This window comes from Sciurus carolinensis, chromosome 11, assembly GCF_902686445.1.
Source record: "Sciurus carolinensis chromosome 11, mSciCar1.2, whole genome shotgun sequence".
NCBI lineage: Eukaryota > Metazoa > Chordata > Mammalia > Rodentia > Sciuridae > Sciurus > Sciurus carolinensis.
Genome location: NC_062223.1, coordinates 49,602,946 through 49,618,892, shown reverse-complemented (window position 1 = coordinate 49,618,892; position 15,947 = coordinate 49,602,946). Strand labels below are relative to the sequence as shown.

At 41.0% G+C, this 15,947-nt stretch overlaps 1 protein-coding gene across 1 annotated transcript in view; it reads right to left on the bottom strand.

Moving 5' to 3' along the window:
• Positions 1–14,911, bottom strand: part of Bdnf (brain derived neurotrophic factor) — a 31,391-nt gene extending 16,480 nt beyond the window's left edge. Inside the window, 2 exon segments of the mRNA XM_053743272.1 lie at positions 14,587–14,880; positions 14,882–14,911. Of these exon segments, the coding sequence (XP_053599247.1) occupies positions 14,587–14,880; positions 14,882–14,911 (324 nt within the window).
• Positions 14,912–15,947: the final 1,036 nt, after the last annotated feature.

Sequence of the window (15,947 nt, the reverse complement as noted above, 5' to 3'; positions counted from 1 at the left end):
AAGAGAACCACATGCTTTGTAGACCAGTGATCCCTACTACCAAATACTTCTCTGCCAAATCCACTTAAATAAGAATGATTTCAATCAAGACTCAAGACCCAAGTGCTTTTTAAAAACTGATTGTGACATAAATCTGTCTTGTTAACATCCAACCCTAATTCCCTCCACTCCTAGAGGTCTGGTACCCCCTTCTACCATACTGGTGATCTTTGTCCTGTTTTTTAAGAGTACAGCTGGAGGGCTGAGATGTGAGTAAAAAGAACAACCTCAAAGGTATTCTTGAGGAATGGGAAACCTAGTGAAGACCACACATAGACAGTAAAAGGGATGGTCCAGTCAGAAGAAAGCTGCAGACTCCCAGACATAAGCAATCAAGTCAAAAGAGCCCAGGCATTGGGAATGGTTCATCTCCCATCAAACTGGCACCGAGAGGCCCTCTGCATGACTGGCAAAGGACCCCACAGCCATGCAGAGCTGATGCAAAACACACACCTGGGCTGAGATCCTGAATGTGGTGGCAGGTTAGATGATGATGGCACAAAATATGAAACACCGTTTTCCTGGCCATGGTCAGCACTCGGAAGAGAGCAGACAGAGAAGCATGCCAGGAGTAGGAGCAAGAGCATGAAACTGGAAATGTCTGTCGTGAAAGCCTTCCCAGGCATTATTAACAAAAGATAACGTGTGTTTCTCAGGGGTGTGCCAGCTCACTTTTGGCAGCCCATCCTTATGTCCAGGAAGGATCTCTTGTGTAGGCCAGATATGGTCATCACTGGGACTCTCCAAATGCAGCTGTTATGTAGAGGGGAAGAGAAGTGGCTTTCCCCTTTAAAGGGGCCCTTTCAAAATTCTGTTTTAAAAAGTCCATTTGGATTGAAAAACCACTCTGCCAGCCTCCATTTGCCATACTTTTCTATGTAATGGAACCAAAGAGAATTTTTTTTTCTAAACAGAGCACACTGTCAGAGGGAACAGGATTAAGAATCCATCCTTCCAGAGGCAGTGGTAAAGAACTACATGAGGATATCCTGGAATATATGCTTTTCAAGATGTGGAGATGTTATCTAGGTCATAAATCATGGTGTTTTTCACATGTTTCACTATTTGCATAAGGGAAGAAAATGCCTGGCAACTTTAAGGATGAAATCTAGCAATATTACATCATAGCTTGTTGTTTATATTGTACCCTGGCAGTTTTAATTTATCTTATAACACACTAATTATTTAATTACAAATCTTGGGGGAAGTGCACAATCATTTCTCAAAAGAATGTCCCTTGGGTATGAACGTTCCAAGCTTAGCAAGACTTCCTCTGTAATTTGAGATATATATCTTGAACTCAGTCCTTGGAAATAATGTTACTAGTTGAGAAAAGAGCTTGGGAAGCCTGGTACACAGTGCACTGTGGTGGAACAATTTTCTTCTCTTGTCCAATAAACACTGTTGTGCTCTTGAGAGCCAGCATTTGCTAGTTAAGTGAATAATGAATGCATGCTCAACTTTCCATTGTAGGAAATTCTGCAAGTGGCAACGTGGGTCCATTCCATGTGTGTCGCTAGAGCTGGTGTAAGCCCACGTCCATGGTGATGCATTATTTCCATTGGAACTGATGCCTGTGGTTCTTGGAGCTAAACAATAACACCACTGCAAACTAGAGGTGAGGTAGAAGACTTCACCTGAAGTTCTCTTCCTGTTTCTCATCTCTCCTCACACATTCTGTTAATGAGGCTACAGAGAAACAGGCATTCTCACACACTAATGGTGGGAATATGAACAGTTCAAGTCTTCTGTAGGACAACTAGGGAATACTTATCAAAATTAGAATTTTCCTGCAGACCTAGCAATTCCACTTCTGAGAACAAATGTACAGACACAGGTTCACATGTACAAAATGATGCATAAATAAGGGTATTAATTACAACAAGGTATATAAGAGTGATAATACTAGAAACAACCCAGTTTTTTCTATTAGAAAAACTATAGTACATGTTAAAAATAGAATTCATGCAACTGTAAAGAACATGTTCTTTCCCCATAAAGTGAAATGGAAAGCGCTCTGGAGTAAACTGGTTGTTTTTTAAAAAAGAGGTTTAAAATAACATGTATATGACCTACTGCCTTTTGTTTTTAGAATGAGGGAAAATAATAATATTCATATTTACTTGCATTTCTGTAAAACACACCATAAAAAATTCACAAGAGGGGTTGGGGAGATAGCTCAGTCGGTAGAGTGCTTGCCTTGTAAGCACAAGGCCCTGGGTTCGATCCCCAGCACCCAAAAAAAAAAAAAAAAAAAAAAAAAAAAAAAAAGATTCACAAGAAACTAGTATTGTACTAATACCAACTATATATGGTATGTGCTGGGTAGGGAAACCAGACAGGGTAAGTCCCAAGTGGAGCAGGACTCCTCATGTCAACTTTCTTTTAATATGATTTTGATTTTTGAATCATGTAAACAAATTAACTCTCAGAAATTAAGAAAATTTTTAAAAACCTTTAATCTAGTGGCTTCATTTTTGGCACCAACCTCCCACACTACTATGATTAATGATAACTACAAGTAAGAAAAAGTCTCATGGGTACCATCTCAGTTCTTGATAGGTTTCCCTGGAAGAAGCTAGTACATAGGTGGGGCAGTTGAATACAGATGACAGTCCCTGGGACTGAGACCTGGGGACCAAATACCTGAGTCCTGATCCTGCCTCTCTCACTTTGTATAAAGCTGACCCCATGAAATGGCTATCTGACTATTTTTACCAGCCAACTGGACAAATTCATGAATGGACAAATTTAAGGACCCTGCTGCCTGATCTCTGTGATATGACAAGAATAAGAATACTCATCCTGCCTGACGCACCGCATCACACCAAGAATTGCTGAAGAGGGAATTTGGAAAAGGGTTTTGGAATCTAGAAAGAGGAATTTCATAAACAACTGTTGTGAAACATAACACAAGGCTGAGAGGTGACCATGGGTAAACACAGGATGGGGAGGGGACCCCTTCCCCAGTGTCTGGGACACTGAAATAATGGGGAGGAAAGAACACTTCCAAAAGATAGAATCTAAACATAAACAGAAAACAAGACAGGTTGACAAAGAAAGATTTGAAGAGGAAGACGGGTTAAATGACTCCATATGTGGTCATCTGCAGTCGAATACACTACAAATTCTACAAAGCCTAACGGAAATCAGGAGACAAGTAGGGAGCAAACTTCAGGGATACAGACTTAAATGAATAAAAATATGAGATCAAGATTAAATGAAGGACCCAAAGGATGGCCCTTATTCTTTGTGATCAGTGTAGCTGTCGGAGACAAGTGCCTGTCACACACAGGTAGGCCTCCCACTGAATACCAAAATCAGATGCAAACTTCAAACACTTCTGAAAATGCTCCCTAGAGGACCTTTTGCTCCAAATTTAGAGACTGAATGAAAAACCACTCTATAAAAGGCACCCCCCACCAAAAAAAAAAAAAACCCTTTTATATCCATATGTACAGTCATCTGGAGAGCAGATCTCCCATTAATGGATGGTCATAGCTGCCCCACAATGCTAAACTAATCACAGACATCTAACCATTGCTTTCCTCACCTTCCCAAAGTGAAACATTCTAAGAGGCTAGAGGAAGTTCACTGATGATGCCCTAACTTGGTACTGCTATCCAGACCCAGCCTCTTGAAGTTCAGAAAAAGCAAGTAAAATACTCCTTTCTGTTTTGATTGGGGGAGGCCCCTATGCAAGGTGCCTGGTTCCAACTGGGTCTAAGACATCTAACTGGGCAATGTACTCTGAGACCTTCTATTAATGAAATGAGAAACCTGAACTGCAGGTCATGTTGAGCAGCTCTGCGGTCACTTTGGGTCAAATACAGTGTCCTCTCAGCTCCAGTTTCATGCTTCATGGCAGACCATGTTTCTTCACAGAAATTTCTCAAAGAGGCTCACTGTCCTATGAAGTCAGGGCCTCCTCTTGCACAAAAGGTTTAACCACCCTCCAATTAAGAATTAGGACTACCAATTAGAACAAATAAAATAAAATAATAAGAAAAATAGAAAAAAAGAATTAAGGCTTGTATTTTAGTACACAATTCATTTATTCATTTTGTGAAGGGTACTAAGAACTTACTGGGCTTAGATATGCTTTACTTAAGAGAATGATTTTAAGTTTGCTTCATGTAAAGTGGCAATAATTAATTTGGTAATTCTTAACAAGATTCAGTAAGTGATTATCTTGAGTTTAAATCATCACCAATTTTCAAGCATAACAAGAAAATCAGAGATCCATGGAAGGGGGCAAATTTCCACTGAGCCACAGCTTTTTATATAAGGGTTTCAGTATTAACCCAGATGGTCAGTTTGACATAGTTGATCATTTAATTAGAGGTTCACAAGATCAAAAGCAATTCTTTAAAAAAATAGCTGGTGGGCACAGGACCACTGAATGAACTGACATCTCCACAGCGTATGTCAGGGACACAGACACAAACTCCTATTTTATCAGCAGTGCTCTGGTCCGATCAGTTGGGCTAAAGGTCATAACCAGCTTTTGTGTCAATATTTTGTTTCTCTCTCATGTACTAGTCAACTTTGTGTCACTATAATAAAATACATGAGACAATTAAGTAAAGGGGAGATTGGGTAAGTGGCTCAGTGATAGAACACCTGCTTGACAAGCACAAGATCATGGATTCAATTCCTAGCACAGAGAAAGAGAGTGAGAGAGAGTGAGAGAAAGTGAGAGAGAGTGAGAGAGAGAGAGAGAGAGAGAGAGAGAGAGAGAGAGAGAGAGAAGAGAGAATGAATGAATGAATTTAAAAGGGGTTATTTTGGCTCATGGTTTTAGGGGTTCTACTCCATGACTGGGTGACACCCAATGCTTTTAGGCGTCTAGTGGGGGTGCTGGATAGCAATGAGGGATCAGAGCCAAATTGTTCACCTCAAGACCAGAAAGTGAAAAAGGAATTAAGGGGCTAGGGTCCCCTTTGAGGGCATGACTCCAAAGACCTGAGGATGTCTTCTAGGCCCCACCTCCTAAAGGTTTCCCACTTCCCAAAAGCACCACCCTGGGGACCAAGCATTTAACTCATGGGCCTTTGGAGGACATTCAACATCCAAATCACAGCCTCTCATGTCAAAAGGACTTAGTTGTACATGACATATGAAGAGAAATAAAAGTCATCCTTGGCTCAGGAATATTGTCCCAAGTCTTTTGCTCTCACATTGAAATTTTTGATTAGTAAATTTTTTGGCAAGTCAGAAGAATCTTCAACAGGCCTCCCATTTCAAAGCCTCTGAATGTCTAATTATTTACACGGCTGCAAATCCCTTCTAACCAGGCTCTAATCCAACTATTTGGACAATGAAGTAAATGATAAGTCTCTCTAAATCACAGAATATTCAGTTTATTTGGCTTCTAGTTCAGCACTTCTCAAACTTTCCTGTACATCTGAACCACCTGTGGAAGTTTCTAAACCTATTCCTAGACCTTATCTCAGGGACTAAGAGCCCATATCTATGTATTTTTTTAATTTTCAAAGGTAATTCTGGTGACCACCATGTTTGGGAAGGAATGTTACACATGTTCTTGTTCATAGAAGCACCTCCAATAGTTCATTTACTAAGATCCTTAGCTTTAACTAGACATAATTAAGAAGCTCAAGGAACAATATATCAAAAATTCTATATTCATTTTCCTTGTATTCAAGAGGTTTTTCCCCTAAAATAAAAAAGGAAAGAAACTAAATTCAAAACTCCTAAAAATTAACATCTTTTATCTTTCCATCACCACTTTCCTCCTTGCACACAGAAGTGTGCCAGTCTCTGTAGAGAGAAAGCAGATACTAGACAAGGGTGACACTATCCCTACTTAGACCTGCTCCAGCCCCTTGCATTAATGCACTAAGGGCAAAATACGGTGTCTTCCCTGGAATACCGCAGGCCATGCTTGTAGACAGCCAGAGTAATGGTAGGGTTAGGAGAAGTCACTGGACTATCCTTGCCCTACTTCCATGTTTTTTTGTTTGGGATTTTGTTTTTTGTTTTAGTACTGGTGTTTGAACCCAGGGGTGCTCTACCACTTAACTATATCCCCAGTCCTTTTTTATTTTATTTTGAGATGGTCTTGCTAAGTTACTGGCAGGGAACTTAAAATCCTCCTGTCTCAGACTCCCAAGTCACTATCCTTGCTCTACCTGTATGGCTGTGCATTGTCGTCCATTATTTAGCTTCTCTGAACTCAGTTTCTTCTTTCTTACACAGGAATAACATCTGCCCAATCTTTTTCATTGGGTTACTTAAAATATGAAAGGGAATGAGACATGTGAATGCATTTTTTTTTTAGTGCATTTTTTTTTATTTTGTCCATATATTTGGACAAAATAATTGCTGGGACAGTGCAATTTTTTTCTACCCAAGACTTTAACTAGTAAAGTTGTGTAAGAATCTTAGTGACAACAACCCTTGAATTTTGGTCCTAGCATGCATGCTCCTTGGGGGCACTGCACTAGGATTTCTTCATAGCCTCTCATACTGCATGAAACTGTGATGGGGAGGATTTCCCTAGCTTTTTATGAGACTGTCTTCAAAGAAAAAAGGCTCTGAAAAACAAATCTATCACATTTTAAGAAAGTCATTGTGAGGTATGAGAAGACCAGAAAAAAATCTATTATAGGAAAATATTTTAAAATAAATGTTTTTGATATTACAGCTTAATGATTAAGAAACTATGTATGATAAGGTCATCCCGTATTGCTTAATATACATTATTATTTCTAAAAATTACACAATGGGGGAAATTTTACATTTTTGGAGAAATGGCTACAGTATCAGGTTATCTTTTTGTGACTGCTTTGAACAAGTAGGCAAGTGTGGCTCTCAATACAAAAGAGGGACCACAAGAACAGGCAGGGGAAATGTCACATTCATGAGAAAGAAGACAGCCTCTAGGTTCTCTTTGCTTTGGACTTCTACCTCTGACTTCTGATCTAGAACAATACTTTTCCAATGGAGTTTTACAGAGCAGGAAGTCAAAGGATCTCTTGAAAGAGACAAAGTTGAGGTAAAGGAGCAGAGCCTTGAGGTTCCTACCCATAGTTCTACTAGACCAGCAATACTTATCTTTGTTTTATGTGTTGGGATTCCATATTATGGGGGGAAAAAACAGCCCTATAGTATGTATGTCATACACACACACACACACACACACACACACACACACATATATATCACTAACTTACAGGTTAGTAAACACATATCTATCCTTCTAATTTTGCCTTAAAGAGCAGAGAAAGAGTAATTTCTGCCACTTTTCACCTACTGTTTGTTCCGATAACCCTGCTCAAGAGTGAGAGAGAAGACTAGGAATGTGGCTATAGGTTTGGTATCAGAAGGAAAGTAAGAGCTATTACCAACTACTGATCCTGTGGGGTTTTGCTTGTTTGTTTAAGATTCACAAAAGAACTATGTGAAAGTTTGCTTCCTTGCATATTGAGAAGTTAAACATTTCTGAGTTGACTACAGAAATGACTGAGTTGTGCTCCAATTAGGTTGACATGATCCATGAACACCACACACAGAAGCTTATACCACATAAATTGAGCAAAATCACCTCCTGACTTCACAGTTAAGTAGAAGTGAATTATTAGCTTCTTCATTTGAGTACTACGCTTCTACTGGTGCAGCCCAAAATTTCAGTAGTTATGTTAATAGCACCTAGTTATGGCACTGGCTCACACTGAACCTGCAGTTATTTAAAGTATCCAGGTTTCCTTTCTACAATCTGCTGATAAATCAGCCCCCAGAACCATGCTCCCAGCTCCCCATTCTATCTATATTTATGCAATAGACTTCTAAAATTCAATCACAGTAGTTTACATTTAAAAAAGTAAATGTAAATGATCCAGCTTCTATCATTCAACAGAATGTCTGCAGTGCCTGCCGACTTCACGTTTCAATATGATAAGCATATCATTGGTGCCTTCAGACACATCATCAGCCAACAGGCCAGTGCTGGGTATACTTTCCCAATGTTGCATAAGAGAGAACACCTTTGAGAGTTTGGTCTAGGAATGTGGCCTGGAACTCTGCCAAGCATCTCCCTTCAACAGCATGACTGCAAATTTCTTGAACTTCAGATTCTACGTAATGTAAAAGAAATTTGTCTGTGTTTAAAAACACATTCAAGAAATAAGTGAACATGTGAAAAGATAGAGAAACGTGTTTCAATTTGGGCATACTTTCAGTTTCCAAAGGCAGAAGAAGGCAGTAGAAAATGCAACTGCTGATGGTAGCAGCTCCAAAACTAAGACTGATTAGACTAAACCCCATGTGGCAAAAATTTTATTGAATGAGTTTCTCTCTCCACACACAGAGTCTTGGTTTTTTTTTTTTTTTTTTTTCCTCAGAATAAGAAAGTTTTCTGTATCTGATTATGTCTATGGCTGACGCAAAGTACAGACTAGTAAAACGACTTTCTTTGGTTATCATGCTATTTATTCTCTCCTTACCAGAAATTGGCACAAATTTAAGATACACTATATTTCAGTCCCTGAAGCATAGAAACTGGTGTCTCTATTGGCATCCAAAAATTCACAGACATTTAAAAGACAACTATCAGTAAGTTTATAGTTGCTGTCTAAACTCTAATATTTCAATTGTCTCCAATCTGATTTCATGAGTGAATCAAATTATGAAAAAGAAAGTTGAGAAACTAAGTTAAATTACTTTTATAATAGGTACAGGGAAGTATTAAAACTTACTTTCTCCAATTTCTACCTTTCTGCCAGCAAAACAAACATTTTTCTATAATTATAGTTTTTTTCATTGTCTACATCACTAATCACAATCTTAAGCAACTGTTACTGAATTTATTTGTTCATTCAACAACATTTACCAATGTGTATCCTTTGCCACCAGCACTGTTCTGGATGCTATTGGGGTAGTATACAGAAACTAACTGAATACAAATTTCATCATAGAATAATTTTAAGCCAATTTATAGTTATCATCCTAATAAAAAAATTTATCACAATGTAACAATGTGATTCTTGTTCAAAGAATTCCTGGTTCCATCACTACTTTTTGAGGCTGGCTCAGGTGTCTATCTTTACCTGTTCCAAGGATGAAGCAATCCTCATCGTTTTCTTCCCTTCTCCTTTTGTTTTTCTTATTTATTGATCTTGCTGTTAAAAATTCTGCTATATATATGACCCTTTATTCTTATGTCTTCTCAAATCATTAAAGTTAAAATTACATCAGAGATCAAAGGCATTATTAAAGGTCTTTCCACTCTATTTGGTGTTATTGTATATCAGAAAGTGTAATGGCAATTGCCTTTGGCAAATGAATAAAATCAGAACATGGTACTCAATACTTCAGTACATACCCTTGAAAATAATATATGTTAAAAAAGGAGGCAAGCCCTTGATTCCTAGCAGTCTATTTTACATTTGGTTACTATATTAAAGTGCTAAAAAGACTTAAATATATACACTGATCTGTGGATCTGCTTGTTTTAATATCTCATCTCCAATCCTAGAGGTACCCTCCCCACTCCTTATACACACACCCTCAGTGCACGCACACCAGGTCTGCATAGCGTGGCAAGGAAATCCTAGTAACTACAGCCTTGGAAAATGGTTCCTATGGAAATAAGCCCTTTGGCTGTTAAGACTGGTGATTTTTGTTCTCTAGGTGGCACTATTACTTCAATTTTTGATGAGTTGCTTAAATTAATTTGAAACTTTTCTTTGAATGTCTATTATATAAATCTTAATTTCATGTATACAAGTTGTAATTAAAATAGGTTGCCTTCTAGGTTTTATTTTAATATGCCAATTTGAAGTATAGTCATTTTTATTATGTAATTTAAACATTCCTTTATTATATTATCTTAGAATTAAGAAATCCTTCTTTGCCTGGCTCCTCCCTCCAAAAACGCAGAGGCACGTCAAAAACACAGAAGGTCGTCATAAAGCTTCAGTCAGACCAAAGGAACCAAGATGAAAGCACATTTAAAAGCTACTAGGTTCTGTAAGCTTTCAAAATCAGGACATTACAACCATGACAAGCAATGAAAAGTTCTTTCAAGTGAACCTTTGGGGAAAACTACATAACATTTGTTACTCTCTGGGCTCTTTGGAAATAAACTTTTACTTTATTATGGATGTCACTAAAGCTTGTAAATTTCCATTGATTCCCCAATCACTCTCCCATCCCAAACTCTGGCCCCAACTCATCTAATGCAACCCCTCCTCCAACTTCAGGCCATCTGTAAATGAAACCTCAGAGCAATGAACCACTTCTTAGCATTCAGTATATTTGGTCAAATTTGTCTCACATACGTGTCTCATTGTCTGTGTTTGAACTTAAGTCATTACATGCAAATGAAAGCTCCCATAATTCTTATCTGACCAGACACTTTTCTACAGAAAAGGGAATATCTTCTGTTCCACTTAGAAAACATACCTACTTAACCTCTCCCTCACAAAAGGGATTTTCAATGTCAATACATTAGTGAGCTCCATTATTTTTGCATCTGTCATCAATAACAACTTCATATATTCAATAATTGGGTCTAAGACTTTTCTAAGTCTTTTGGTATAAGTACTGTGGAAATCCAGTGATGCATTTAAGCATAACATTATTCAGGATTAAACGATTCTATGCCTTAAGTAGAAGTTTAAGGGGACTTTCAAGATGCACATGCCTAAGCTTAAAAATACCCAAACCTTTCTTATGTTTCCTCGGGTTAAAATGTACATGCAAATGACATACGGATTTCATTTGCCATCATCATTTATTGCTTAACATTACTCCATAGAAAATAGAGTAAATGGAGGCAGAGTGTAACCAAATAAGATTGCTTACTCACTTCTGAAGCCCATCTGTGCATGTTATTCATCCTAATAAAGAAAATTTATCACGACATAACTTAATGTAATTTTTGTTCAAATAATTCCTTCCTCCATTGAACAATATCCAGCCTTTTAAGCCTAGAATTCCACAGAATTCTCTCCTTCATTCCTCTTTAAAATGCAATTCACAGCTTGAGATCACAGAGCCTGCCAGTGGCTGAATGGCAGTACTGGATGGCTGAGAGTCCTTCAATTAAGCAGCAATTTTGCAATTAGTGGAAACAGAGTGCTCCATAACAATTGTTTGAAAACAAGTTGAGACAAGTGAGCAATTATCCTATTAAAGGGATATATTCACTTGCATTGGGCTAGAAAAGCCCCCTCACACAAAACTGAAACCTTCCACACCGGAGACACGAGTTGAAAATTATGCTTTAACCAGTAAAATAAAATCAGCATTATGGATGTCTGAATGGGAGTGACTTTCATAAAAGATACTCAGGATTTAGCTATCATCTGCTCCCCACGCTCTCTGTTTTCGGTCTGAAATTGTTCTTCTGTCTACTCTGGGACTAACTTCCTAAATCTTAAAATGTTAATGAACTACTTGTACCTGACCTTTCCATTGTACACATCTTCAATTTTCTTGATGTTTAGAAGATTAAGTCTATGATTGAGACACAAGGTTGTTGGCTGTATTACATTTTACCAGTTCACTATCTGGATAATGAGGGATGTGTGCACGTGTGTTTGGGAGAAAGGGTTGGGGAGGGAGATTTACAGAAGGTTTTAAAAAGTGAATGTAAAAAATGTAAACAAGCTCTTTGCTATACTATCAGCTGGGCGTGTTCAGCTTGCTCTGTGTGCTGAGCTACAAACCAGAGCTATTTATATTTGAAAGAAATGAGATTATCAATCACCCACATTTTGACTATTAAAACACAGGGACTCTTAAAAAGAGTCCAGGAAGAAGGGAATAGCTTACATTCTAATGGTGCCCCTTTTAAACAGGAAACCCAAGGGTATGAGCCAAGATTTTAGAAATTTGCATTTATATTTACACAATTTTCTCTTCCTGGTCAGTCAAAATGAACCAGCAATAGCTCACCACCATCTCCCTGCTACCTTCTTTGGCCACTATGAGGTTTAAACAATTAACTCACATAGTTAACTCACATCGTATAAATGAATGTTTTGAGGTGATGGTGAGTACTATATTCAAGGCAAATGATCATTTTCTTGCTTCATTTTGTTTGCAAGTAAAAGTTACTTGCTAGAAGGACATCCTAAAATAAATGTTTTATTTTCTGAATACACAAATGTTGGTGCACTAACCTCTTAAGTGGTCTTAAATATCATCTTAAAATAAACAATATTTCCAGTTACTAATTCAGCTCTGAATGGGTTATGAAAGGCTCCAAAGGTATGTGAAAAATTACTCTGTTATTTTGCTTTTTAAAAAAATGTGATGTCTAAGTGTGTCTGCAATGTTCTAATGCTTCAAAACATGTACGTAAGTCTTGTTTATCTGGAAATCATTTCTTTCTGCTTATACCATTATAAATAGAAAATGCTCTGTAATCTCTTAAAATAGTTCTATATACATAATGCTTTTCATGTCATAATACTTACTACTAGTCTATATTTACCAACATTTATCACATTTTGCAAAATAAAGTAGAAGGAAAAAAAAAAAAAAAAACAGCTTTATGGTCTTGGAATCCCAGTAATGGTAACCAACATGTTTCAAATTCCAGTAAAGGTTATGGTTACATTTCAACAAGTGTCTCTCTCAGAGGTAAACTTAAAAAAAAAAAAAAAAAGTCTTAAGCAAAGAGCATTTCCAAAATCAAAGAACAGGAGTGATAGTTTTAAAGGGGTGCTGTTCCCAGGGTCAAAACTCTGTAATTTCAACAGCTGTGGGACCTATTATGTATCATAGCTTGAAACTCATGTCATAAGCTCAGAAAACTCCAACCCAGAAATGATAATGTTGCGTGAAATAAACATTGAGGACTCACATGTTAAGAAGAATTTAACCCATAATTACACGTTAACAGATAAAAATATAAAAAAAAATACATATCGGTTGTAAAACCAAAATGGCTTGACCTTATAACTAAACTATAAAAATCGAATTTGGACAAAAATAAAGGAAGAGGGAAATATTTCCCAAGAAGTTAGCCAGTTTCAGGGGAGGGGGGAGTCTCATTTAATAGCATGGCACCTTTTATATGAGTTTTAAAAAAATCAAAGCTTCCCAATTATATACTGCTTTGCTTTAAAAGATAACTGTACTAGAAGGACTAATAAACATTCAGAAATATGCTTTTCTTTGCTTCTGGTGAAGAACTTTCCGGCATTCTTGTCAAAAAATGTTCACTGGTTGTTACCCACTCAGTATTGCAAGATAACCGGGTGACCCTAAAATTACATCAGGAAGTCCTAGTACATCACCAACCTTAGCGCTTATCAAAGCACCCTAAGCACAAGGAAATATTTTTGCATTGGAACCAAGCTTTCAAGTCAATCCACAACGACGAGTCCCACGCCCCAAAGAACTGGTCAGAAGCGTCATTCAACAAGTCCCTCCTACAAGCTCCCTAAGGGATTCCGCAAAAACCATCCCTTACCACTTCCCCACCCCCAGCCTCCCGGCCCCAGCAGCTGCTCTTGGCCTTGTGGTCGGCAGAGGGCACCCTCTACCTTCCCTAGCGCCACTCTCGCTGTCCCTTCTCCTCCTCAACGCCCCCCACGCCAGGGGTTCCTCATCCTTTCTCCAACTCCGACGCAGGAACACTCATTTCCCACTGCGACTCCAGTTCACCCCCGCAGCCTGTGGCTCTTTTCCCGCTGGGGGAGCCCCTAGTTTTCAATTTCCCCTTCTCCCTGACCATCGGGCACAAAGACCTCAACTCTCAGCTATTTCTAGGCGCAGCTCATTCACCCACTTCTTTTTCTGGATTCGCATCCTCAGAAATCAACCTCAGTCAGGACCTCCCCTATATACACCCACCCATTCCCCGAGAGTCAAAACTTTTACGTCCCTGGAGGGTGCCCCAAGGGAGGCGCGCAGAATGGGGAGAGGTGTGGGTACAGTCTGCCCCTCCCCTGTGGGAGTTTCCTAGACCCTTCCAGGTCCAAGAGGCAGGAAGGCCCCCCAAGTTTTCCAAGACACATTAGCCTTGGATCTGTGTAAGTTCGCTTTGGTCTCAACTCCTGGGGGGGAAGGTGTTTGGGTGCAGCCCAGCCTGAGTCCGGGGAAAAGAGATGCTAACAGTGGGCGCAAAGACCCCCACTCTCCCACTCCCATCCGGCCTCGGCCAAACTCCACGCTGAAAGCGGCCAGCTCGCAATCAGGGTTCATACCCCAGCATCAACACCCTTCCCTCGGTCAGGGTCCCCAGCAGCTGGCTCTCTAAATTCCTCTCACAACCCCTCCTCGGCTAGGAAGTACTGTTGGGGTTCCCCAGGGCGCCGTCTTAGCTCCCGTGGCGCAACTAGAGGACTTTCCTTGGCCTTTTCTCCCTCACTTCAGTGATTCCTGGGGTCCCTCTCCCTGAGGGTGCTGTGGGATAGAAGAACACTCCCCAGCGTTAACTCCAAACCCTCTCATCTCCTGAAGGGGAGGAAAGGAGGAGTTCGTGCTTCCTAAAACTTCGTAGTCCCCCAGCCAACTTTCCCCGGCGGACAGGCGGTTCCCGCGCCAAGCCCTCGCCCGCCGGTCGCCTACCTCGGTGTCCACACAAAGCTCTCGGGTCCCCGGCAGCGGAGTCACATCGTTGTCCCGCTCCTGGCCCCTGCGCCCAACCCCGGTCCCCGTCGTGATGCTGCTCTCCACCGGCCCCACAGCAACGGTGGCGGCTGCAGTTCAAGGGTCTCATCAAAGCTTCACCAAGAAGAGGTGGGGGGCGCGCCGGGCGGCTTCTCCGCGCGGCCCGGGAGCCGAGGCACGACGGGATGCGCGGGACAGCAAGCGCAATGGTACGCCCCGGCGCGGCGCCGGCAGCGACCGGGACCCGGAGCTCCAGCCTGCGCCTGGCGCTCGGGTCAGACATTATTTAGCTCGTCGGTTGAGCTTCGATTGGTCAAACGGCGCCGCCCCCCGCCCGCCCGCTGCCCGCCTCCCCCCGGCTCGCCCGCGCTACCGATACCCGTTCGGGGCGGACGCTTAAAGGGAACGCCGCGCCTTTTCCTTGCTGGTACTTAGCCCCGGGGACCCCGGGGAACCCCTATGCGCCTCGCGCCGCCTGTCCAGTATCCGGGTTCCCCAGGGGTCTGCCATGTATCCCAGAGAGTCCTGCTGCGCCCGCCCGCGGGGCCGCAGTTGGAGTCCGCGGCTTAGAGGGATGTCAAGCTCGGGTTCCGGGGAACCCCGCGTCCCGCGCCCTCCGGGGAAACCCGGGCAATGTGCTTGCCCTAGAACAGGAGGACGCGAGTGCGAATTCGACGCGCCAAGGTCTGGATCCCTTTGCTTACAGGTCTCCCCTTCTTCCCTATCCCAGCACCCAAGTTCCGTGGAACAAGGGTGTGCGTTTCCCGGACCATGGACACACCTTCCCGCACCTTCCCGCACAACGGAGCTTGCAAACGCGAGCACACAATGAAATTGCACAGAGCATGGGGGCTCCTGGTTTACTCCGCTACCTTAAACACGCCGGCTTAAACAGAGTTCGCACATTGACCTCTCCCGAGTTTGCCTAATAGGAATTCAATCAAGATAATAACAGCATTTTTTATTAATGAACGCCCCCAGATAACATTACACCAAGTTACTTGCTCCAGGCAGGAAGCCGAGGCAATGATAGACCTCACTAAAACCACGCGCTTCCTAGCAGACTAGAGAAAAACGGAAAGAAAGAAAAGAAACCCACCTTTTCAGTCACTAGTTGTCAAAGTAAACATCAAGGCAGCTTCTCTGGGGGAAGACTTCGGCCCCAAAACTCCCAGACTATATTATTTTTTCACCTTCCTTTCGGTTAAAAAAGAAGGGGGGAGTCTTTAGTGCCCAGTCGGTACTCCCTCTGTTCTGCAGCAAAGAAGTTAAATTATTGATAGTGGAAATTGCATGGCGGAGGTAATACTCGCACCCCT